The sequence below is a fragment of the Castor canadensis genome, chromosome 7, assembly GCF_047511655.1.
Source record: "Castor canadensis chromosome 7, mCasCan1.hap1v2, whole genome shotgun sequence".
Lineage (NCBI taxonomy): Eukaryota > Metazoa > Chordata > Mammalia > Rodentia > Castoridae > Castor > Castor canadensis.
Genome location: NC_133392.1, coordinates 20,214,370 through 20,237,133, shown reverse-complemented (window position 1 = coordinate 20,237,133; position 22,764 = coordinate 20,214,370). Strand labels below are relative to the sequence as shown.

At 40.6% G+C, this 22,764-nt stretch overlaps 1 protein-coding gene across 4 annotated transcripts in view; it reads left to right on the top strand.

The window, feature by feature from the left end:
• Mxi1 (MAX interactor 1, dimerization protein) overlaps positions 1 to 22,764 on the top strand; it is a 74,313-nt gene that overhangs the window by 11,235 nt on the left and 40,314 nt on the right. For 2 of the 4 annotated variants that reach the window (XM_020183092.2, XM_074078335.1), the window contains exon 2: positions 6,566 to 6,698. In XM_020183092.2, coding sequence (XP_020038681.1) covers positions 6,566 to 6,698 — 133 coding nt within the window. Of the gene's footprint in view, positions 1 to 5,187; positions 5,422 to 5,541; positions 5,562 to 6,565; positions 6,699 to 22,764 lie in introns of those variants that run through there. The other 2 variants (XM_020183093.2, XM_074078334.1) reach the window with 2 other exon arrangements.

Below are 22,764 nucleotides of genomic sequence, written 5' to 3'. Positions count from 1 at the left end.
CACTAAATGCCACCAGAACTCCCTGGTCATTGTGACACTCCTACGTATTTCCAATGTCTCCTAGAGGAATAGGATTTGCCCTTGATTGAGACCAGTGACCTGTCTATGGCCATACCACCCTGAACGTGCCCGATCTCGTCTGATCTCGGAAGCTAAGCAGGGTCGGGCCTGGTTAGTACTTGGATGGGAGACCAGTGACCTAACCAGTTTAGTCTGACCACATCTGATGGAACATACCATGGTGTATGCTTTTGGGGTCCACGAGTCTGAAGATCCATGTTTGAATTTGTTCACTGGCTGTGTGACCTTGGGCAAACCAATTACCCTTCCTGGGTGTCACATGTGAAACAGGAATCACAGAAGTGTGCTTAGGGTGAAGTGAATTGACTGTAGGAACAGCAAAATGCACATAGTTGGGTCTACTTACATGGCAGTTAGTAGCCAAATGGAGGCATTCTGTTTTGGGTTCTCTGGAGAATCCCAGCAGCCTGGAATCAGAATGTTAGAGCTGGATAAGAGGTGAGGTCACCCATGTCTTCAGACAGGCAAGGGCCTGTGTTTTCATTATAAATGATACACCTCCAGCTCAGCACTCAGATACAAGACAGAAGGGGTCAGATGTATGACTTAGTGCCCACAGCTTGCCTGAGCCTATGAGTGACCTCCACAAGTTTGTGCCACCTGGAAAGGGGTGATGATTCCAAGAAGTGGGGGCAGGGCTACTCCAGGCCAGCTTTTGGGAAAGGAGGGAACGACACCCAGGGGTGTGGGAAGAATGTGAGGCATCCTCCAGAGAAGGCCTCTGGCCATCTTTTTATTTATTTTTTAAGACCTTTAAATCAAGTTGCATCTCACTTTGAAAAAAATAGGTCATTATAATACCAAAACCTGATATATACAAAACAAAAGAAAATTATAGTTTATTCTTGCTTTGGATGTAAATGCAAAAAAAATCTAAACAAAGCATTAATTCATGGAATTAAACAGTTGCTTCAAAAACATAACATCATGGCTGACCAGGTCAGATATGGCTGGAAGTCATGCAATCTACCAGCATGAAATGATTACAAATACAAATGACAAAAGAATAATGTGCCACCTCAGCAACAAAGGATGAAAAGTCACTTGAAAAAAGGATTTGAAAAAAAAAAACAGAAAAAGAGAGAGAAAAAAAGATGCCTTTGGGATATATTTGTAAGGAACACAGAAACAAATTTTTGTTTCCTTATGTTCCTTATTCCTTAATATTTGTAAACAATCACCCTGCAGATTGTTTACCTGTGGTGGTCTTTCAGTGAATGTGCTGAACGAAGCCTGGGCCAGGGCTTGTGGTCCTCACCAGCGGAGAAGCTGTAGATTCTGAAGGCAGCCTTTCCTTTGGGAAGAATGAACCTCGAACAGAAAACCAAAGCAAGTTTTGGATTCTTTGGGGATGTAACTTGGTCTTGAAATTTAAAGAATTGGGGCCTCACAGATTTAAAAAGGTCAGAACACTTACTCCACTTGAGTTTTTTTTTTTTTTCCCCTTCTCTTTTAAACATGAATCAATCAGAAAAAGAATTACAGAGATGAGAAGAGAGCATAGGGCTTAAGGGCTTGGTTCTGACCCTGCCTGTCTCCATCAGTTTGATGATCACCTGTGTGGCCTTGGGCAAGTTCCTACACCTCTCTGAGTCTGTGTTCTCAATTGAAAAATGGAGACTGAACTGAGAAATAAACTCAATAGTATAAACTTCAATGACATAAACCATGAAACATTATTTGGGAGAATATTCACTTGGCACAGCCCTAGCAAAACCCTTCTAAATACCTCGCCAAGTTGCACTCTGGTATGCCCCCCTCCCCTCATGAGGTGCTTCAGAGTAAGCAAACCACTTAGATGTGCATATTAACTGAGTCCTGAGATGCAGCTTTCTTCTGGGATCCAAGTTCATGCAAAAAAAGATGGAGAAGGACATTTGAGAGATTAATACATCCATTATAATCCCTCAAATAGCCTGCTGTAATAAGGGCCATTTAATAAGATGTAAAAAGCCCTTTTCTAAGGGAAGAGATGGGTCAGGATGGAAGTCAAGTGCAGCTGTTTGAGCCTTTGCCAGTGGTCTGATCTCACCAGAAAAACTGGAGTTAAAACACAACAAACTTCCAGATTCAGCGATCTCAGATTAACACTGTGACTGTCCCCTGCTGCTGCTGCCCCCTCCCCACCTTCTCTTTTCTCCTTTCTCCCCAGCACCTGGGTGGCATGCATTTCCTTGTGGTTGGGATGTCAGCAGGCAGCCCTGGAGACTGAAGCCCTGGGAGGTGGCAGCTACCTCTCTGGTTTAGCATTACGTCATTGCTTTAGACCCAAATTTATCTCGGCTGCACACAGCCCCGCAGCTCTGGCTGCTGCTGACTTGAGGAGAGCTTACGCACGAAGTTAGCAAGGCTGACTCACTGGGCAGGGAAAGGATTTCTGCTGCTCTTCATGTTTCTGAGCTCTGGGGGAAGAGGATGGGAGGAGGCTGTGCTCATCATTTTGGGATGGGGGATGGAAAGATGTATTAACTGTTAGGGTTGTCATTTAGGACCTTGGAGCTCACCCTCCCCTGTGCCCAAGTGGGTTATTTGAAAGCCTCCACCCTTAAAGGTCATTGCTGAGTACTGAGCCTACATGGTAAGCACTTGTGAGTTCCATAAAGATCTCCTAAGCACCAGGTGTCACCAACACTGTGACTTTGGACTTGTGATTCACGGACCCTTCCATCTCTCCTGTCTGCAGAAAAAATATAACACAGCAGCCGCCACTGTTGTGAATTTGCAATGATTCACTTTGGAAATTTGCATTTAGTAAACAGGGGGAAGGAGGGGCTAAGAGTTATGAGCTTTGCTTGCTTCTCCAGAAGGCAAAATGTTCCATCCAGGCTGATTGTTGTAGAGCTGGGGGGCTTCCCGCCACCCAAATGAAACTCCCCAGATTGAGAGATACTTTTGGGAGATGCCAGAACCACATGGGTAAGATTCCAGGTTCTTTTCTATGTAGGCTTTAAAAGCCTTGTTTTTCATGTTTGCCCATTCACATTTGTAGTGCTGATGGTTTTATGTGAGCTAAAGCTGAGGGATGGTTTCTGGTACCATAGCTGTCATGGTAGCCCATGTCCAGTCAAGGCCTTCAGGCCAAAGCAGAGAGAAGGAAGCGGCACCTCAACTGCTGCTTGAAAAGGCTGGAGACTTCCTGTACATAAATCAGCCCTAACACTGCCCACTGTTCACGCTTACCATAGCCATTCTTCTTCTTCAACATGTGCAGGTGGCCTTTTGGTGACTCTTGTGTTATTTTCCCTGTCTCCTCATCTGCCTTTTGTCCATGGCGCTAGGCTAATTCACCTGAAGTCACCTGTGAAAGGCCAGGCACAGGCCCCCTACATCTATCTAGCCTTCTCTTACTGATATGCCCTGGCTCTATGATCTGATCTATGGAATTAAACCCATCTTGAATTCATGTATATTTTTCTTGATTGCATGTCACATAGGTTTTATTGGCATTGGGTAAACTTTTATTTGCCATAAAACTTCCTCTGTTAAGTTCCCAATGTAGCCCTTGGGAATTTGGAATCTAAACTGAAAGGGATTCTGCAAGTGGTGGAAAATAACTGAACCTAGTAATTTCTCCCCTCAAAATAACAGATGTTCTGAGTGAATGGTATTTTCTTTTCAATAATTTCCTCCTACCCCTACCCAACAGGTTTCTCATTGAGGATGCAGGGTGGTTATTACTAATACCCAATGGAAAAGCCCAGATCTGAAAGGACCTAGCCAGCAGCTGAAAAAGCACAGTCCCTTTTGCAAAGCCTTTCAAAAAAAATTTTTTTTTCTCCTGTGGCTTGTGAACTCCTCAATTTTGGGTCTCCCTGAATTTGATGGAACATCTATTTCTTAAATATTGTGCCAAGTGTAATATTTAAAAGGGCTGGCAGAATTTTGCAACCTGTGACTTCATTGGAGCTCTTGTTCACTTTGGAAAAAAAAAAAAAAAGGGAGAGGGTGTTAAAATGGAGCATGAATCCCATAACATTTTTGGGAGGGTAAGCTATCCATCCCAAGATGGCATTTTCTGCATAGCATGGCATGACCACAGAGAGGGGAATTCTCCCCTCACCAAGAGCTTCCTGTTATTTTGGATTGTCTACCGGGGGTTCCAATAATCAGAGTGGGAAAGTTATGGATATGTTTACAAAGTTCCTGGCTTGCTCTCAGCAGTTCCAGCTCTCTTGTCCTTCTTCTCCCTGGATAGCTGTTCTCCACTGGGGTGGTTAGTGCCTCAGGAGACATGTGGCAATGTCTGTAGGCATTTTCAGTTGTCATGCCCAAAGGGTGGTGGTGTGCTCCTGGCATCTCATGGGTAGAGACCAGGGATGCTGCTGAACGTCCTACAATCACCACTCCAAGAAGGTATTATCTGGTCCTAAACAGCAACAATGCCAAGGTTGAGAAACCCTGGTCTGGACTCTGAGGACTTGTTAGATGGAAGACTTGCAAAGAGAGTGGTGGTAAGAGCACCCTTGTAGCACCAAAGAGGCTTTTCCGATGTCGAAGAGCACTAGCGAGAGACTAAGGGAGGATATAGTTTTAAAGAGACTTAGAAAAACTTCTTGTCTGTATGGAAGCTCTTTGTGATTAAACGATCCCTTGTTTCTGAACAATGATTTTGGCATCTCAAGTGTTTCTATGTATGCTGTCCTTGCAGATGTAATATTTGTAGTTGAGGAAACCGAAGGACAGAACTTACATGAGAAAGTAGAACTTACAGAACTGGGCATGGCAGTTAGGATAATGAATGCTCCAGTCCTTGGGCACCTGTGGGGAGTCGCGGAGAAATGAGCCGCCTCGGGAGAAGACTCAGCTCGATCAAATCCTTCTCTCTCAGAAGCCCAGCTCTGTCAACTTGTTAGTCTTCCCATCGTGGAAGAAGAAAAGGGAACTCAGCGAGACTACATTTCCCAGCAGCCACCGCAGAATCCTGCAAGCGCAGGCGCACTGGGCAGCGCGCAAACTACGACTCCCGGTGTGCAGCGGGCTAGGCGGGACTACACTTCCCAGGAGGCAGAAGAAGGGGCGGGCCCTGGCGTTGCTCCCTCCCCACCCCCGTGCTCGCGCCGAGAGGTAAACAAACCGCGCGCGGGCTGCTGGCGGCGCGGCGGGCGCGGCTGGGGCGGCGGAGAGCGCGCTGAGCCGCAGCCGGGCTGGCCCGCCCCGCTCGCCCGCTGCACATGTCCTGGGTTGGGGCGGGGTTGTAGCCGTCTGTGGCGCCTCCTCTCGGCCAGGGGCGGGAGCGCGGAGAGGTCGGGTCTCCACCGGCGGTGCCCATGGAGCGGGTGCGGTTGATTAACGTGCAGCGCCTGCTCGAGGCCGCCGAGTTTTTGGAGCGCCGGGAGCGAGGTAACGGCTGGAGCGCCGCTGCCTGAGCCCGCGGGCTCCTCCTCCGCGTGGAGAGTGCTGTGCGGCTGGTGGGGGGGCGGGGGGCGTGTGGGAGGCGGTGCGCACGCGTGGCTGGGAGGTCCGTGCGCCCGGAGGTGCAGGTGAGTTTGTAAGTGGAGGTGTGAGGGCAGGTGCGCGTGCTCGTGGGGTGCTGGGAGGGGCGTGCTTGCACGCGGGCGGGGCGGGAGGTGGGGTGAAGGGAGCGAGGCCGGGCTGGGGGCGGGGTGAGTCGGGGTGAGCAGCCGGGAGAGCGCAGGGGGGAGCTGCGGGGAGAGGCCGAACCTTCCGACTTGAGATGCCAGCAGAAAGGAAAGGACGGACGGAAGGGGGCAGGAGCTGTGGGGGTGGGGGCGGGCGGTGCAGGAGGCCGACAGTGAGAGTCAAGGGAGATGCTGGAGACCAGCCAGTCGGACCCCAAGCAAATATGAAGATTGGAGGGGGGAGGTGGTATGGGATCCCTTTAGAGATAGAGCCCAAAAGAAGTAGATTAGGGGATTGGGATATGAAGAGCAAGAACTATGGAACCGTGGTGTCAGGAGAGAAAATGTCCCTTTAAGACTTGGTGATTAAAATAATTGGAGTACTCAAAAATGTGGGTACATCCTCTAGAGGATGAAGACTGTTTAAAAAAAAAAAGGAATTTTGAGGCAGGTGAAATCATTGAGGTGAATGATAACTGATTTTAGAAATTAGAGTGTTTAAGTCAAAAAGGCTTTTGGAGAGAATGGAGAAATTATTTGGTTTAGAGGAGATACCAGTACACCCTCCTCCATTGGTGGGTTGAGTCTGTATATGTCACAGGATTTATGTCCAGGCAAGTACTGGAATGGGGGGGTGGGATTGGGAGAAGGTCCTCCCTATATAGCCCATGCTAGCCTTGAACTCAAGATCCTCCTGTCTCAGCCTCCCAAATGCTAGAACTACATGTGTGCACCACCATGCCCAGCTAAGGACTGGCATTTTTATCTCCTAATAAAAAAATAGTAGAAACATTTGACCTCTTCCTGCTTTCAAAGACATGTTTCTTCAAGAACCTTGGATTTATGGATCTGTGGATCTGGGTATGGATGGATGTTCTTTCACCTTTTTTTCTTGCTCTTTTTAGAGTGTGAACATGGCTACGCCTCATCGTTTCCCTCCATGCCGAGCCCCCGGCTACAGCATTCAAAGTCCCCACGGAGGTTGAGCCGGGCACAGAAACACAGCAGTGGGAGCAGCAACACCAGCACTGCCAACAGGTAGCAAGCTGGGGAGGTTTACAAAGGGGAATTGAAAGGGAGGAAGGAGTACAAACTCACAGGCCCTGGTCCTACTCACCGATATTTTCCCTCTAATACCAATTCCGGAGCAACGCAACTGGGTTTCTTTACCACCCTGGGGATTAGACCCTTTTAGAATAATAAGCTCTAGGGATCATAGCCTGGCTTTGTGTGGAAGAGAGGGTTAGAATCTAGAAAGGCAAACTAAAGAAGTTCTTGCTAGGATTATTAAGATAGGAAGTTCTGTGACTCAGTGGACAGCCAGTTGAGAGACTTGGCCGCATGTGTCAGTGTGTAGCCACACACTGAAAGTAGTCTTGGGCCAGCTTTCATTTTTCTTTCCAAGTTTGGGATAGTCCAAGAAGCATTTTTATAAATCAGAAATAGCTCTGGCATGATATGAAAAGTCAAGAGCTTTGTTAAAGGACTAGAAATATATAGGTAGTGGAGGAAGTTAGTGGGCATGGTCTATTTTTTTCTGTTTAAGGAAGAGGGGGAGGACCATACTGTGCAAATTTTATATTTTATTTAATGGTGATAGTTGATTGGCCAGGGGGTAGGGGGCTCTAAAGAAGAAAATCAAAAAGATGCTATCCTTCAAGCAGAACAGATGTCTTTAGACTCACGTACTGAGTCTTAGTCGACTTCTGCTTTTGAAAACTTTTGGCAGTGCCTGCCTGTCTCTTCAGTATTTTTGTTCCAGGAAGTCAGTGAGTCCTAAGACGTCTTGTCATATGAAGTTTTCACAAACCCTTTCCTGAAAGATGAACAGATGCTGCCTTTTCCATTGATAAGAGGAAACTAAAGGATACCTTTATTCCTGATTCTCTAAACCATGTCTAGAGAATGATTGATCTGAGGTGGGGTTTCCCTGAAGGCATTGGAGCCAGGTGGTTGGGTAGTCATTTGGAGAGGCAGGTTGAGGAGTGAATAGCAGAAAACCTGAGGCTCCTGCAGATACCAGTTGTAGCTCATGAGGTTGAGTCTTCCCACCCTGCATTTCAAACACCACTGAGGCAAAACCTGGACTCACTCTTCTCCCTTTTGACTTGCCTTTAGAGCTACGTTTTCTTTTTGCTTTATTAAAACTATATGTATTTTCTAAATTATAAAAATAGCCTTAAGTTTAATATGTTGTATTTATGTCTTGTGATATGTTATTATGTTTGAGATGACAATACATACTATGATACACATTTAAAAACATAAATATAAATTTGCTTGCCCTTAGAGTGTCTCTGGTTAAGCTACCAGGAATTAAGACCTTTTCAGGGATTTATCTTTCAATCCATATGTAGATTAAAACAAAAAACATTTTGTTTTGTTCTGTTTTTTTAAACTTAGAGACATGGAAACAGGACCTGGGTTCTATTATACTGCAAATATTTAAGTCTTTCCTATTTTGTAGGAATTAGGCATGTGATCTCTATATTTCTTCTCTGTTCTATACTGTTTTCATCTGTAAAATAAGGGATTGTGTTAGGTACTTGCCAAGATCCCTCAGTCCCCTGAAATTCTAGGACTCTGGTACCTTGACAGCGTTAGAGACTATTATATTAGTAACTAGTGTGTCTCCCCATCATTGCACATGTAGCATTTTTACTAACAAGGATTACAAGGTGTAAATAAGATGTACATTTCTAGATCCTACTAATTATATTATAGGTCATCAATAGGAAAATCTCTGTCCTCTGTTTTCTTACACTTAACACTGGCTCAGCTTGGGGTTTTGTTCTTTCTTTCTTTATTTATTTTTGTTGTCACTGGGACTTGAATTCAGGGCCTCACGCTTGCTAGGTAGGTGCTCTTACTGCTTAAGCCATTCCACCAGCCCTCATGCTACTGTTCTGTTTAAGATTCTGTTGTTTTGTGGGTCCATAGTATTCTTTACTTTGTTTTAGCACAGCACGTGAGAAAATCTGTAAAACTATAAGCATGCTATGTTTTGCTAGTACTCAAGGGGAAATGTACATACATTGAACCGCCTAAAACTGAGGAAGGTAATTTTTCATGGGAATTTAAGGAGCAAGCAAGAAATAAAAAGAAAGAAATTAATTCATGTGTGGGGTTTAGGCTGGTACCTGTGAAGGAGAGAGAGTATGTTAAAGTGGAACACTAGCCATTTATTTTTAAATTTTGGCTTCATGGGAACAGAAGAGCTGAATACAAAATTTTAATATCACGTATTGGGGGAATAGTCCATATGTAAGGGAACACGTAGGCTCCCTATTTTAAACTTCCTATTAGATTTAATAGGTTTTTATTACACTGGTTACATAAGTAGAAAGATGACTTGTAGAATTTTCTATTCATTCTGAAACAAGGAAAATAAGAGTTGGTGAATGTATGTCATGTTTTTTTTCTGATCAGAAAGCTACCTGTATGGAAGTTGTTGTTCCTACTATGTATCTGAAATGCTGGTATTTATGTCCTAAGATGACATTTGTTTTCCTTACATTGTAGGATCTTTAAGATATAATGGCGGCTGACTTTTTTCTCCTGGTATTCTCAGGTCTACTGTGATATTCCTGATACAAATGTTATTTAATACATTTGTACAGAGCATTGGTTAGCTCATAATATAAATTCGTATTCCTTCTTTTCTCTGAGTCTTGAAGTCTTATTTTCACAGAAGTCCAAAAGACAAGAAATGATACAGTGTGATATTACAAGTGTGTTCCTTGCAAATCCTTCCTGTCTAAACTGACAGTTGGGATGTGGGGCCTGTAATACATAAATGCTTCTAAAGCACGTGCCTGATTTTACTATCATCTGGCACTTTTCCTAAAATCACCCTTGCTACTAGAGAACCTTGCTACAATAGTTATCGGACTCATTGTAGAGCATCACAGCTCAGATTCTCAGCTTCACAATTTTTGTCTCACAATTGAAAAATCTCAGGATCTGCCATCTTCAAAATTCTACTAAATGAGCTATGGCTTTGGTGTAACACTGATCTTTTCCTACATATCTCTTGAATATGTCTTCTTTTCTTTTTATTAGTTCCCTCCCTATCTCAGCCATCATCTCTCACCTGAAGTAACTTCCTCCCTGCTCTCCTTGCTATCACAGTTCTCATGAATTATATTGACTTTCTTTTAGTTGTCTTCCTCAAGGTCTTTGCATAGACTCTATTTCCTGTTGGCAATCATTTCTCCTCCCCCTTCACCAAGTTATCGCTTGGTAACTTCTTACTTAGCACAATCATAACTTCCTCAAGGAAACCATCCTTCTTCTGCTGTAACAGGTTAGGTATTTACACACTTCACAGCACCCTTACTTTTCCTTCCCAATGTTCATTGCATTTGTAGAAATACAGTTGTCTTGATTGATTGTTGGACTAAAAACTCGGGGCAGGATTAAGTCTTTTCTAAAAGCTTTTAACATTTATCTCCACTATGTATCACAGTGCTCTGTACACAGTAAATGTTTCTCAAAGAATGTAGTGTCTTAAATGGAAACAGAGCTGGCGCAGTGGCTCAAGTGGTAGAGTGCCAGCCTAGCAAGTGTGAGGGTCTGAGTTCAAACCCCAGTACTGCCAAAAAAAAAAAAAAAATGGTCTGAGTTAAATGGAAACAGGAGCTCACTGTGTAGCCCAGGCTGGCCTCGAACTTGTGATCCTCCTGCCTCAGCCTTGCAAGTGTTGGGGTTACAGGCATACTAGTTCTTTTAAATAAGCATACTATTATAAACTGCAGAATGCAACACTTAATTTTAAAGAACACTCACTGTCATCTTGGAAATAGAAATAAAATGATATGAAAAGAACCACAGGTCTGTCAGTATTGGCAGTGATGTTGGTATGAATATGTGACACACACATAGTAGTTTCATTGTTTTTAAGAAAAGAACCAATTTATGCTTGAATTTGAAGTGCATGTATAATTTCTTCTGTTCAGCATCCTATGGATACTAAAGAATCTCACATCAGCAGAATTTCAGTTCCACCTGCTAGGAGCAAGGACATTTAAAAACAAACAAAAACCCCCACTTTTTTTTAAAACTACAGAATAAGTAATTTTTTGTCTTATTTTAGAAGGAAGGATTGTATTGTTGTGTTTTCAGCTTTATATCTCTTCTCAGTGTCTTCATGGATTTTTAGGGTGTTTTGGGTTGGAGGTGGGAAATGGTAAATTATTTTTTTCTAGGATGTAGAGAATTGTTTCCAGTGGAAGTAATTTGAGATATTTTGTTTTCCATTTCTATCCTTAAACATGTACCTATTTGTTTGAAGAAGAATTGAACAAAGACATTTTATGAAATTTTTTCTGTATTTTTCAGATTTTCTATTTTAAAAAATAGTTTGTGAGTCTTTGTCCAACAAACTGAAAGTTTTAGGACAAAATGCAAGTTAGTAGTAGTTAAAGTCTTAATATTCTTCAAGAATTATTTGTATGTCTCACACTAAACTAATTCAGGCTTTCCATTAAATGCTTCTTTGAAGCATAAATTAGCTGTCACTAGGTTTCTTGTGGTGTATCCCTCTAGGAAGTGTTGTTGTAAAGGAGACTTGCTTGATCAAACCTTGTAAATTAGGACAACTGCTTTTCTTCCTATTTGATGAGAGGCCTTTTGTGAAAATATTGCATATGTAATGTTGAATGAAGATCAGAAATTATAGAAAGGGAATTCAAGATTTCATCTGGTGCAGCTCTGTTTTATGAAGGTAAGATTATTACTCAAGTTATGATTAAAAGAACATGTGGCCAAGAGGTGGTTCAAGTGGTTTGCTTAATCCTTATGGCACAGGCAGTGATTGACTTCAGTAACAAGTTGGATTTTTTAAAAACAGTATAAATATCATTCTACCCATGCAGACTGTTGACTTGAAGAAAGCGTTCTCTTCTGTATTACTTTTCAGAAATGAAGCAGCATTGCCTCCTTTTGGGTATAACATGATTCTTTCATCATTTTTTCAGTGAGAATCATTTTCTAGATATTACTGTCATCAAAGTAGGTTGGTTGTATGCTTTGACAAAATGTTTCCACATCTTATTTTTAAATTCATAGTATTGATGTAATGTAGGCATGAAATTTAAAATTTTCTTCTCTCTCTTCCTTCCTCTGTCCCTCCGTTCTCCTTCTCCCTCTCTCCCATTCCCTCATTCCCTCCCCTCCTCCTTCCCCTCTTGCATTTTTTGGTTAAATTGCTTTTATTTTTTTATTTTATTTTCCTACATTTAAAAATCCTGGCAGACTTTTTTTTTCCTTCTGCATTATGTGTGCATGTTTGTGACTTACATGCACATACTACATTTCTCTACCCTCATGCAGCTTACCATCTACCGAAGATAACAGGTTAACAAATATACATGTGAACATATTATTTCAAAATATGATGAGCTCCATATAAGAAAAGTAGAGGCTCCTGTGAGGTGTACAACAGAGTCCTGATGATTTGGTGCATGAGGGAAGCCGCCTTGGGATGCTCTGCGATCTTGCTTTCACTTATCCTGGATGTTCATCTCCTGTTCATATTTACATGTCTGTGGCATCATTTCAAATTACTATAGGAGCTTATTCATGCGTGTACCGTACTTTATTAAGCCAAACAGCCTTTGATGACATTTAAGTTATTTTTCAGATGTTTTTGTCATTCCAAACAGGGGTGGTGTGTACACTCTTGTGTATACCTTTACATTTGTCTACCTGGACCTTTGGGGTAAATGTGAAAAATTAAAATAGTTGGGTCAAAGGGAAGAGCTCACTGGACATTACAGTATACTTCTGTACCCCAGCGCTTGGAAAGCTGAGGCAGAAGGATTGCGAGTTTGAGGACAGTCTGGGCTAAATAAAAAAGATGGGAGGGCTCCATGTTCCATAAAAATGATAACAGTAACTTTTGCATTTAATATATTATTTGTGCATAAAGTCCTTTAACACACATTATCGTCTCATTTGGATTTCAGAAAATTCTGTGAAGTGCAATTCTTTTCCCCATTTTTTTGATGCTGAAGCTAGGCATGTATGCCAGGTAACTTCCACAGGTACAATTAGAAGATGAGTTAAAGTCCTGGGATTTGTTTCTCTGGAACCAGTAAAGAGTTTTTAGTAATTTTCAGTAAAAATTAAAGACTCAGTGTCTATAATCTGAAACTTTATGAGTTAGTGTTCTGTCTTCCTGTTCTGCTTACTTTGTGTGTGTGTTGGGGGGGGACTGGGGTTTGAACTCAGGGCTGCTTCCTTGCAAAGTAGGTGCTCCACTGCTTGAGCCACTCCTCCAGTCTTTTTTGCTGTGGTTATTTTGGAGCTGGGTCTCAAGACTATTTGCCTAGGCTGGCCTTGAACCGTGATCCTCTGGATCTCAGTCCCTCGAGTAGCTGGAATTGCAGATGCGAGCCACTGGTGCCTGGCTCTGGGCCCCATGCTTTTGAACCTTTGCAATCTGTTTCCCTTTTTTTTGGGGGGGTGGCCTCAGGGACCCAAGCTTTTGCTTTGGTTGTTTTTGAGACAGTGTCTCGCTTTATGTCTAGGACAACCTGGACTGCAGTCCTCCTATTTGTGTTTTTCCGTCTAGCTGGGATAACGGGCATGCACCACCACAAACAGCCGTTGGTTTAGATGGGGTCTCACAGACTTTTTGCCCAGGCTGGCCTCAAAACATGATCTCGGACTCCCAATAGCTATCCTTTTTTAAAATTAGTTATTAAGGGGCTGATGAAATGGCTCAGGTGGTAACAGCACCTGCTTAACAAGTATGAAGCCCTGAGTTCAAACCCCAGCACCACCAAAAAAAAAAAAACCCTAAAATTAGTTATTAAAACTGCTGTCTTAAAGGTAATTAGCAACCAAATTTATGCTTCCCTGTCATAAAAGAGCTTAGTTTATGTTTAGGAAAAAATATATGTGTATAAAATTGTAACTAATACAAGGCAGCAAAATGCTGTAAACAGCCATTTTTGTTTTGCTCCATGCAAAGTACAGAGAGCAAATTGTTTAAATTTATAGAGAATAGATAATAACTTACTGTAGGAATGCTATAGATTCACAGCATATATCTGTCTATGATTAACTTTACCATGCATTTAGCAGCTACAGAGATTGCATTATTTGGTATTAAACACAAAATTCCTTATGTTTATCTAAGAAGCCAGTTTCTCATAAGAAAATATTCAGGATCAGTGTGTAATTTTGTTATTAATGTTAGTGCATCATTTGAGGGGAATGTGTTAAGGATTTTCTTACAACATTGGGTCGAAGGCTTTATGCCATGCTTATTTCTTTCCTTTACTGTGGTGAGGCTCAAACCTAGGGCCTCAAACCTAGGACCGAGCTAAACCCCCAGCCTTTTGAGAACCATGTTTTGGAAGCTAAGTGACCTGAGTTTGAAACCATTTGGAATAGGCACTTGTAAATATAGAAGAACATAATTTCAGTCTTCAGTTACTCACATATTTTTATAATGCAGCTGATTTTCCTTTATTTTGGTTTTGACTAACGAAATGGGTAATTTAGTATTCTCTTTTGCGAAATTGTAATAAAGGAGACCAGAGGTAAAGTGTAGTACATTTGTGTTAGAATTATAAAGACATGAGTTTTCAGATGTTTGGTTTTGATCCCACCATTGTCCTGTGTGATAGTGTATATTTTCTATATGAATATTAGAACTAAGTGATCTTTAGTCTGCATAAAAGCTGTGGACAGTGTGTTGTCCTTAGTTAGGATTGGTTTCTGTAATAAGTAATTTTCTAGTACTTAATTCACTGACTCTTTTAAGAAACAAAATGATTTAATCTATAAAAGTTCTGGCCAGGCGCTGGTGGTTCATGCCTGTAATTCTTACTGTTCAGGAGGCAGAGATCAGGAGAATCAGGTTTGAAGCTAGCCGGGGCAAATAGTTCCCCAGACCTTATCTCGAAAATACGCAGCACAAAACAGGGTTGGTGGAGTGCTCAAGTGGTAGAGCACCTGCCTAGCAAGTGTGAGGCCCTGAGTTCAGACCCCATTTCTGCAAAAAAAAAGCAAATAAACAGACAGACAAATTTTGGACTTAGAGGTTGGCTCAAGCAGTAGAGCACCTGCTTTGCAAGCTTGAAGCCATGAGTTGAGACCCCAGTGCCACCAAATTTTTTTTAAAAAATATTTTAAAGTAAGTATAAATTAATTAAACAGCATTATATGGTGTTTAACAATGTCAGAATATAGGGTTGTAGTTTGTATATATATATATATATATATATATATATATATATATATACAGAGAGAGAGAGAGAGAGAGATATTGAGATTCTACCTTTTTGCAAAAGGTAGATGATGAAATCTGAGCTCAGTGATGGGAGACATTTTGTAATATTTGAGTATTTATTTTCCTGGTTTATGGACTCAGTAAATACGAATACTGTCAGCAAGCTCACAGAGAACTGAGGGTATTTTCTGATGAGATGTTGGCAGATACTTTTGAGAAAGTTTGGAGAAACTTAGGTTCGGTTGATTGCTTTATATGAAACTGATGTAGAGATGTTTAGTTTCTATTCTCATTGTCATTTTATCTGTAGCAGGTATCCTCCTTGGAGATAAGGTTACAGGTTTTTAAAAAAAAAAAAACACTTGACAATGAGGCCCATATTATAAGACATTGCTGAGTAACATGTTTTCTTTATTTTTCCAACAAACATTGACTTACTAAATACCAGCCAGTGTCTCTTGTGTTGGCCTTTCTCATGAGTGTTGAGGTAAAGTGTAGCAGGTGTGAGACAAGTCCTTGAAGATGGAGACGTGCTAGCCCCTGTGTCCATACAAAGTGGGAATGAGCATAGAGTGTTACTCACAGTCCCCCAAACTAGAAGCAACAGAAAGGTTTCCTAAACAAAATGGGGTGTGTTCATTCTATGGAATACTACTCATATATATAACAAAACGTGAAAAGAATGTAGTCACAGAATTAAAAGTACATATTGCAATTATATTATAGGAAATTTATAGAAAAGGCAAAATACAAAGACAGAGCCAAGCAGTGGCAACTGGGGCTGGGAGTGAAGCGCCTCTGCAGATAGACCCGTGGGAACCTTTGGGGTCATAGAGGAATTCTAAAGCTTGGTTTTACAAAGGTTCCATAACTGCATAAGTTTACCAATGCCACTGAACTCTGCACCTAAAATGGGGGAATTTTGGGATATGTAAATTATACCACAATAAAGCTGGTTTTTAAAAAGATGATCTCTTATTGTAGTAAATTAAGGAAGAGAATTGAACATGTGACATGCTAAAAAGAAGTAAAGGAATGGATGAATATTAAGCATAAACTCCTTTAGAACTTGAAGTAAACCAGTAAGAGATGAGGAGTGAGGAGTATAACCAGGTGGAAGATGGCATCTCCACTTCCCCTAAGCTCCCAGAGCAAGGAGATTGCAAACCTCTCCTCTCTTACTCCCTCCGAGGACCACTTTTCTCTCTGGTGTAATTCCCTTAGGCAGTAAGACTAATAAATGTGTAACATCTGTATTGACAGAAGTAACTGAGCACATTAACACTAAAATTCAGGACCAGCTTTTTAATGGACTTGATATATATGCGTAATGCTGTTAATTATGGAACCATTTATCGTTTTGGCAATAAGTGTTTACTCAACGTTTATTTCATGCCCAATTCTTACTGAATTACAATTTGAAGTTACAATTCAGGAAATACTAGTATTTCCTCCATTTCTAAAGGTTTTCAGAATGTTGCTGTATATTAGAATGTGTTGCCAGCTAATGAACTAGCCTTGATAATTAGTGGTTTATCTTAAATTTTTTTTTTTTTTTTAGAAGTTCTGGGATTTGAAGTCAGAGTCTTGTGCTTGCTAAGCAGGCGCCTTACCACTTGAACCATGTTCCTTGCCCTTATTGCTTCATTTATTTTTTTACTGTTTTTTGTTTGTTTGTTTTTTTGTTTTGTTTTGTTTTTTTGATAGTACTTGGGGTTGAACTCAGGGCCTCATGCTTACTAGGCAGGCACTTTACCACTTGAGCCACTCTGCCAGCCCTTTTAGTTATTTTTTAGGTAGGGTCTTGCATTTTTGCCTGGAGCTGGCCTCAGATTTCTCTCCTACCTATGGCCTTCCTGCCATAGAGGGAGCATAGGTATACACCACTATGCCTGGCTTATTGATTGAGATGGTATCTCTCTGACTCTTTGCCAGAGAACCATGGCCTTGAACCATGGTCCTTCCAATCTCGACCTGCCAAGAAGCTGGGCTTTTATGTAGGAACCACCAGTCTTAAATTTAACTTCTGAAAATATGTGTAAGAGTAGTCATTTTAATCTTAAAAGTTCTCAGTATTTTCCAACATTTTTTCCTACATACCAAATGATTATTTCACAAATGATATATAACTTTATGTATAAGATGCTGCTTAATTTCTTGCATTGTGAAGAATAGAAAATGAAATATTTATTTTAGATTCATTCTAAATATTTAAAAAGCAATATATATAGTTTAGTCAATTAGTGAAGTATAGCTGAATTCAAATATGAATATATTTCACTATATTCATATAGTGAATTCAAATATGATATATTTGATACATTGTCAGAACCTTTGTAAATGCACAGTATAGCCCCACCCAGCACAACAATAAGGGAGGAGAGGGAGTGGGTGGTAAGGGAGGGGGTAGGGGCAGTGGGGGAGAAATGACCCAAGCCTTGTATGCACATATGAATAATAAAACAATTTTAAAAAATAATCCATTTTCTCCCCATCCATTTTCTGCTCTCTAGAGGCTGCTGCTTTTCATAGTTCAGCAGTTTCTTCTGCTGTTTCTCTCATATTTTAAATAAGAAGCTTGTCCTGTTCGTTAGCTATTGAGTTCCTGTGTAGAAGATGAAGATTTGACTGTCTTATCCTCTTGGCTAGTAGCAGATTAATCATATGACCAAAAGGAAATTTTCTAAAAAGTGCATGAGAGCAAAGATTCCCCAAAGCAATTATGTCTTCAGATCATAAACTTCATAGTAATTTATGTTAGTAGTCTCCCACACTAAGTGATTGAAGGTTTGCTCTTTAAAATTATGCATGAAGATTATCTCAAATTCATGTAGTTTAGTACTTTTTAAAATAAACTTTATTGAGATATAATTTCAGCACTCACTTCATCAGCACATATACTGAAATTGGAGATATAATTTCCATACAACAAAATTCTTCAGTATTTAGTGCACAATTTAGGGACCTGACAGATGTACAGTTGAAATTACCAACACAGCTTGTGATGCAGTGTCCATCACCCCCAAACGTTACCTCATACCCTTCACAGTCAATTTTCTGTCTCTATCCATGGTCCCAAACAACTTCTGGTCCCTTCTCTGTCTTTATAGGTTTACAATTTCTACAAATTTTATGTAAATGGAACATACTTTTTTATGTCTGACTTTAATTTAGCATTATGTCTTTTTAGATCCATGCATGTTCATTCCTTTTTATTGCTGAATAATATCTCATTGTATAGATGCGCCACAATTTGCTTATCCATTTGTCGGTTTATAGACAATTAAGTTTTTTGGTTCATAAAGATGTTATGAACCTTAATGAACAGGTCTTTTTGTGGACATATGTTTTTACTCAAGTAAATTCCTCAGAATAGAGTTGCTGGGTTGTACAATAAGTATGTATTTAACTTACAAAGAAACACCCAGCTGGGTGCCATTTTACGTTCTAGTCAGCAGTGATTGAGACTCGAGGATAGTGCTGCATTTGGAATTGTCCGTCTTTAACTTCGGCTGTTAAGTAGGTGTGTTGTGGCACTCCTGGGTTTTAGTGTGCATTTTCCTTAGGGCAGTGATCTTGAGCTTCTTATGTACTTGATTGCTGTCTATCTTCTTTGTGAAGTGTCTCCAAATCTTGTCTTTGAGTTTGTTAGTGAGTTGAAACTTTTTTATTATATTAGCACATAATTGTTGTACAAGGGAATATATTGCATATGTGTAAGCATACTTTTACATCTGTGCTTACAATAAATCTTAGTTACATTTACCCTCTCCATTGTTCTCCCTCTTCTCTCCTCCCCCTTCTTAGAACGATTTTATCAGATTTCATTTTTCTGTTTTCATACGTGCAAACACAAGAGTTGTATGTTGTTTGTAAATTCTGGACAAAGTCTTTTTTTTGTTTTTTGTGGGACTGGGGTTTGAACTCAGGGTTTTGCCCTTGCAAAGCAAGTACTCTCCTTCTTGAGCCACACCTCCAGTTCATTTTGCTGTGGTTATTTTTGGAAATGGGATCTTGAGAACTATTTACCTGGGTTGGCCTCGAGCTGTAGTCCTCCCGATGTCAGCCTCCCAACTAAGATTGCAGGCATGAACCACCTATGTGTGGCTGAACGTATGTTTATTATATATGTGCTTTGCAAATATTTCTCCTCATCAGTTGATTGCATTTGTCCTTGTCTTTTTTAGTCTTTTGGCAGTACTGGGGTTTGAACTCAGGGCCTCACACTTGCTAGACAGACTCTCTTCCACTTGAGTCAGGCCCCTAGCCCTTTTTGCTGTAGTCATTTTTCGAATAGGACTTCACTTTTATGCTTGGACCAGCCTGGACTGTGATCCTTCTATTTATGTATCCCTCATAGCTTGGATGACAGGTGTGTACCACCATGTGCAGCTTTTATTGATTGATGGGGGTCTTGAGAATACCTCCCCAAGTTGGTCTCGAACTGCAGTCCTCCCAATCTTAGCCTCTCACATAGCTAGGATTACAGGAATGAGCCACTGTACCCTTTGTCATTTTCTTTTTTATTTCAGACAGGGTCTTGCTGTGTAGCCCAAACTGGTCTGGAACTAGCAATTCTGTCTCGGCTTTCCAAGTGCTGGCATTTACAGGCATGCTCCACCATGCCCAGTGTTTAACTGATTTTTAAAAAAATTTTTTGGTGGTACTGGGGTTTATACTCTGGGCCTCATGCTTGCTACACAGGCACTCTTCCACTTGAGCTGCTCAGCCTGGCCTTTTATGTGTTGGGTATCTCAGATAGGGTCTCACGAACTATCTGTCCAGGCTGGCCGCAAACCACGATCTTCTTGATCTCTGTCTCCTGGATAGCTGGGATTTCAGGCATGAGCCACCTGGACCTGGCTAACTTTCTTTTGAAGGACAAAAGTTTTTTGTAATGAAGTTCAGCTGGTCATGTTTACCTTTTATGGTTCATGCTTCTGTGTCCTAGGAAGTAAGCATAATCTGGGATCACAAAGATCTTTCTCTTCTACTTTCTTCTATCAGTTTCATAGCAACAGGTTTTCCATTTAGAGCCAAAATTTAATTAAAGGACTTTTTTTTTTTTTTTTTTGCCATGCATACTAGGAGGTTTGAGGTAAGGGTTGAAGTTGGCTTTGTGGCCAGTAGACATCCAGTTGTTCCAGATTGTTTGCTGGAAAGACTATACTTACATGTTAAAATTGTCATCAGCTGACCACATATATGTCAGTCTATTTCTGGATTCTCTGTTCTGTTCCTTTGGTCTAAATATTTGTCCTCACTTCAATAATACGAACTTTTTGCTGCTTTTCCTTTCTTTCTTTCTTTCTTTCTTTTCTTTCTTTTTTTTTTTTTTTGCAGTACTAGAGTTTAAACTCAGAGCCTCAGACTTGCTAGGCAGACACTCTACCACTTGAACCACTCCACCGGCCCTTTTTTCTGTGATGGGTTTTTCAAGATAGGGTCTCACGAACTATTTGCCTGGGGCTGTCTTCAAACTTCTCCTCTTGATCTCTGCCTCCTGAATCACTAGGATTGCATGTGTGAGCCACTGGTGTCTGGCTCAATACAGTCTTAATTACTGTAATTTTCTAATAAGTCATGAAATCAGGCAGCAAATGTCTTCTACTTTAATGCTTTTTCAAAAGTTACTTTAGCTATTGTAGGTTGTTGATATTTTTACATAAATTTCAGAATCATCTTACTGATTTTTATAGCAAAGCCTACTGGAATTTTTGATTAGGAGTAAGTTTACAGATTAATTTCAGTAGACTTGACATGTCTTAACAATACTGAATCTTCTAATTCAAGAATATATGTTCCTTTTATTCAATTATTTAGGCTTTCAAATTTCAGTAACATTCTATATATTTGTGTTGGCAGTACTGGAGTTTAAACTCAGGGCATCGCACTTACTAGGCAACTGCTCTACCACTCAAGCCATATCCTCAGCCGTTTTTTGCTTTAGTTTATTTTAAGTAGGATCTTTAACTTTTTGCCTGGGGTCAGCCTTGGTAAAAAGGTAATCCCCTGTAGCTGGGATTACAGGTGTGCATCACCATTCCTGACCCTCTGTTCAGAAACTTTAGAGCATGGGTAATGTACATACTTGGTTAAATCTATTCTTAAGTATTTTTTGATGCTGTCGTAAGTAGCATTTGAATTGGGCATATTGACCTCGTATATTAACTCTGCTAAATTTACTTTTTATAGTAATTGTATATTCTGTAGGATTTTCTAAATAGACAGTAATATTCATTTTATGGGCATATGCTGGAGTTGGAACCCAGGCCCTTGCCCATTCTAAGCATGTGCTCCACAATTGAGGAATGCTGCTGGCCTCTTAAGTAAGTAGTGTTGTTTGTGATTAAAAATCTTTTGTATTTCCTCCTTTCCATTATACATGATACTCTTTTTTCTTGTCTTATTTCACCTGATAGGATTTCTAGTAAGTATACTGCTAAATAGAAATGGTGAGAGTGAACATCTTTGCCTGGTTTCTAATCTTGAGGAAAAATGCATTCTTTCACTATTGCATATGACAACTGTAGGGTTTTTGTAGATGCCTTTTTGGTTGAGGAAGTTCCTTTCTTTCCTAATTTGCTAAGAGGTTTTTTGTTTTTTGTTTTTTTATCATGAAGGGTGAGTGGATTTTTTGTCTTATGCTTTTTCCATACGTATTGAGATGATGCTGTGTTTTGGGGTTTTTTCCCCCTGTTAATATGGAGGATTTAGTTGATTTTTAGATCTTAAACCAACCTTACATTCTTGGAATAAACCCTACTTGGTCATGTTATATTTTGTACTATTGTAGTGCTGATACTAACCCTTCAGAATTAGTCCAGACTCCCCAGTTTAATGGTGCAGCCTCAAAGTCTGCTCTCACTACAGATGTTAGCCACAAGTCAGGGGTCCCAAGCTATTCTAACTCCCACCGACTGGTTAAAAATTCAGGAATTCCCACATCCCCTCAAGTCTAATAATTCTTTTCACCTGCTCAGAGAACTGAGGAAAGCACTATACTCACAAATGCAAGGTGTATCATAAGTGCTCTGAATCAGGACCGGTCAAATGAAGGTACACAGAGTGAAATAGTCCAGAGCTTCTGTGCCCTTTGTCCATTGAATCTGATTCCTTACCCTCCTGTCAGATTGATGCGCATCCAGTCAGAAGGCTCAGCCTAGCCTCAAGTTCCAGAGCTTTTATTAGGGTGCCATTATGTTCACGTGACTGATGGAATCATTGGTTATGTGACCGAACTCAGTCTCTGGCCCCTGTCTGCTCCCTAGAGGTTGGGCTGACATCAGTTATCCAGAGCCTGTACCCTCTAATCACACGATGGTCTTTCCACCATGACCAACTTCCATTCTGGGTCACCTCCTTAGCTTAAACTCAGGTGCACTCCGGGGGCCACCACGAGCAGTGAAGACACTTCTGTTAGAAAATTCCAGGGTTCAGTTTGCTAATACCTTGTTAAGAATTTTGTGTCTATATTCATGAAAGATATTAATCTTTTTTTTTCTTTTTTTGTTTGTTTTTCATGTAATTTCTTTGTCAGATTTTTGTATCAGGCTAATGGGCTAATACTGGCCTCAGAGAAGTGTTCCCTTTTCCTCTTTTTTTTTTTTTTAAGATTTTATGAAGGATTGGTTTTCTTTATTCCTTAAATGCTTGGTAAATTTTGTTATTGAAGACTTACGGGCCCAGAGCTTTCTTTGTGAGAAGGTTTTTTAAATTATTAATTTGTTTAATAGATGCAGGGCTGTTTGGGGCTAATCAGTTCTGATATTTATCTCTTTCAAGAAATTTGTCCATATCTAAGTTGTTAAGTTTAGATGATGTGAACAAACATGATTGGCATAAAGCTATTCAAAATAC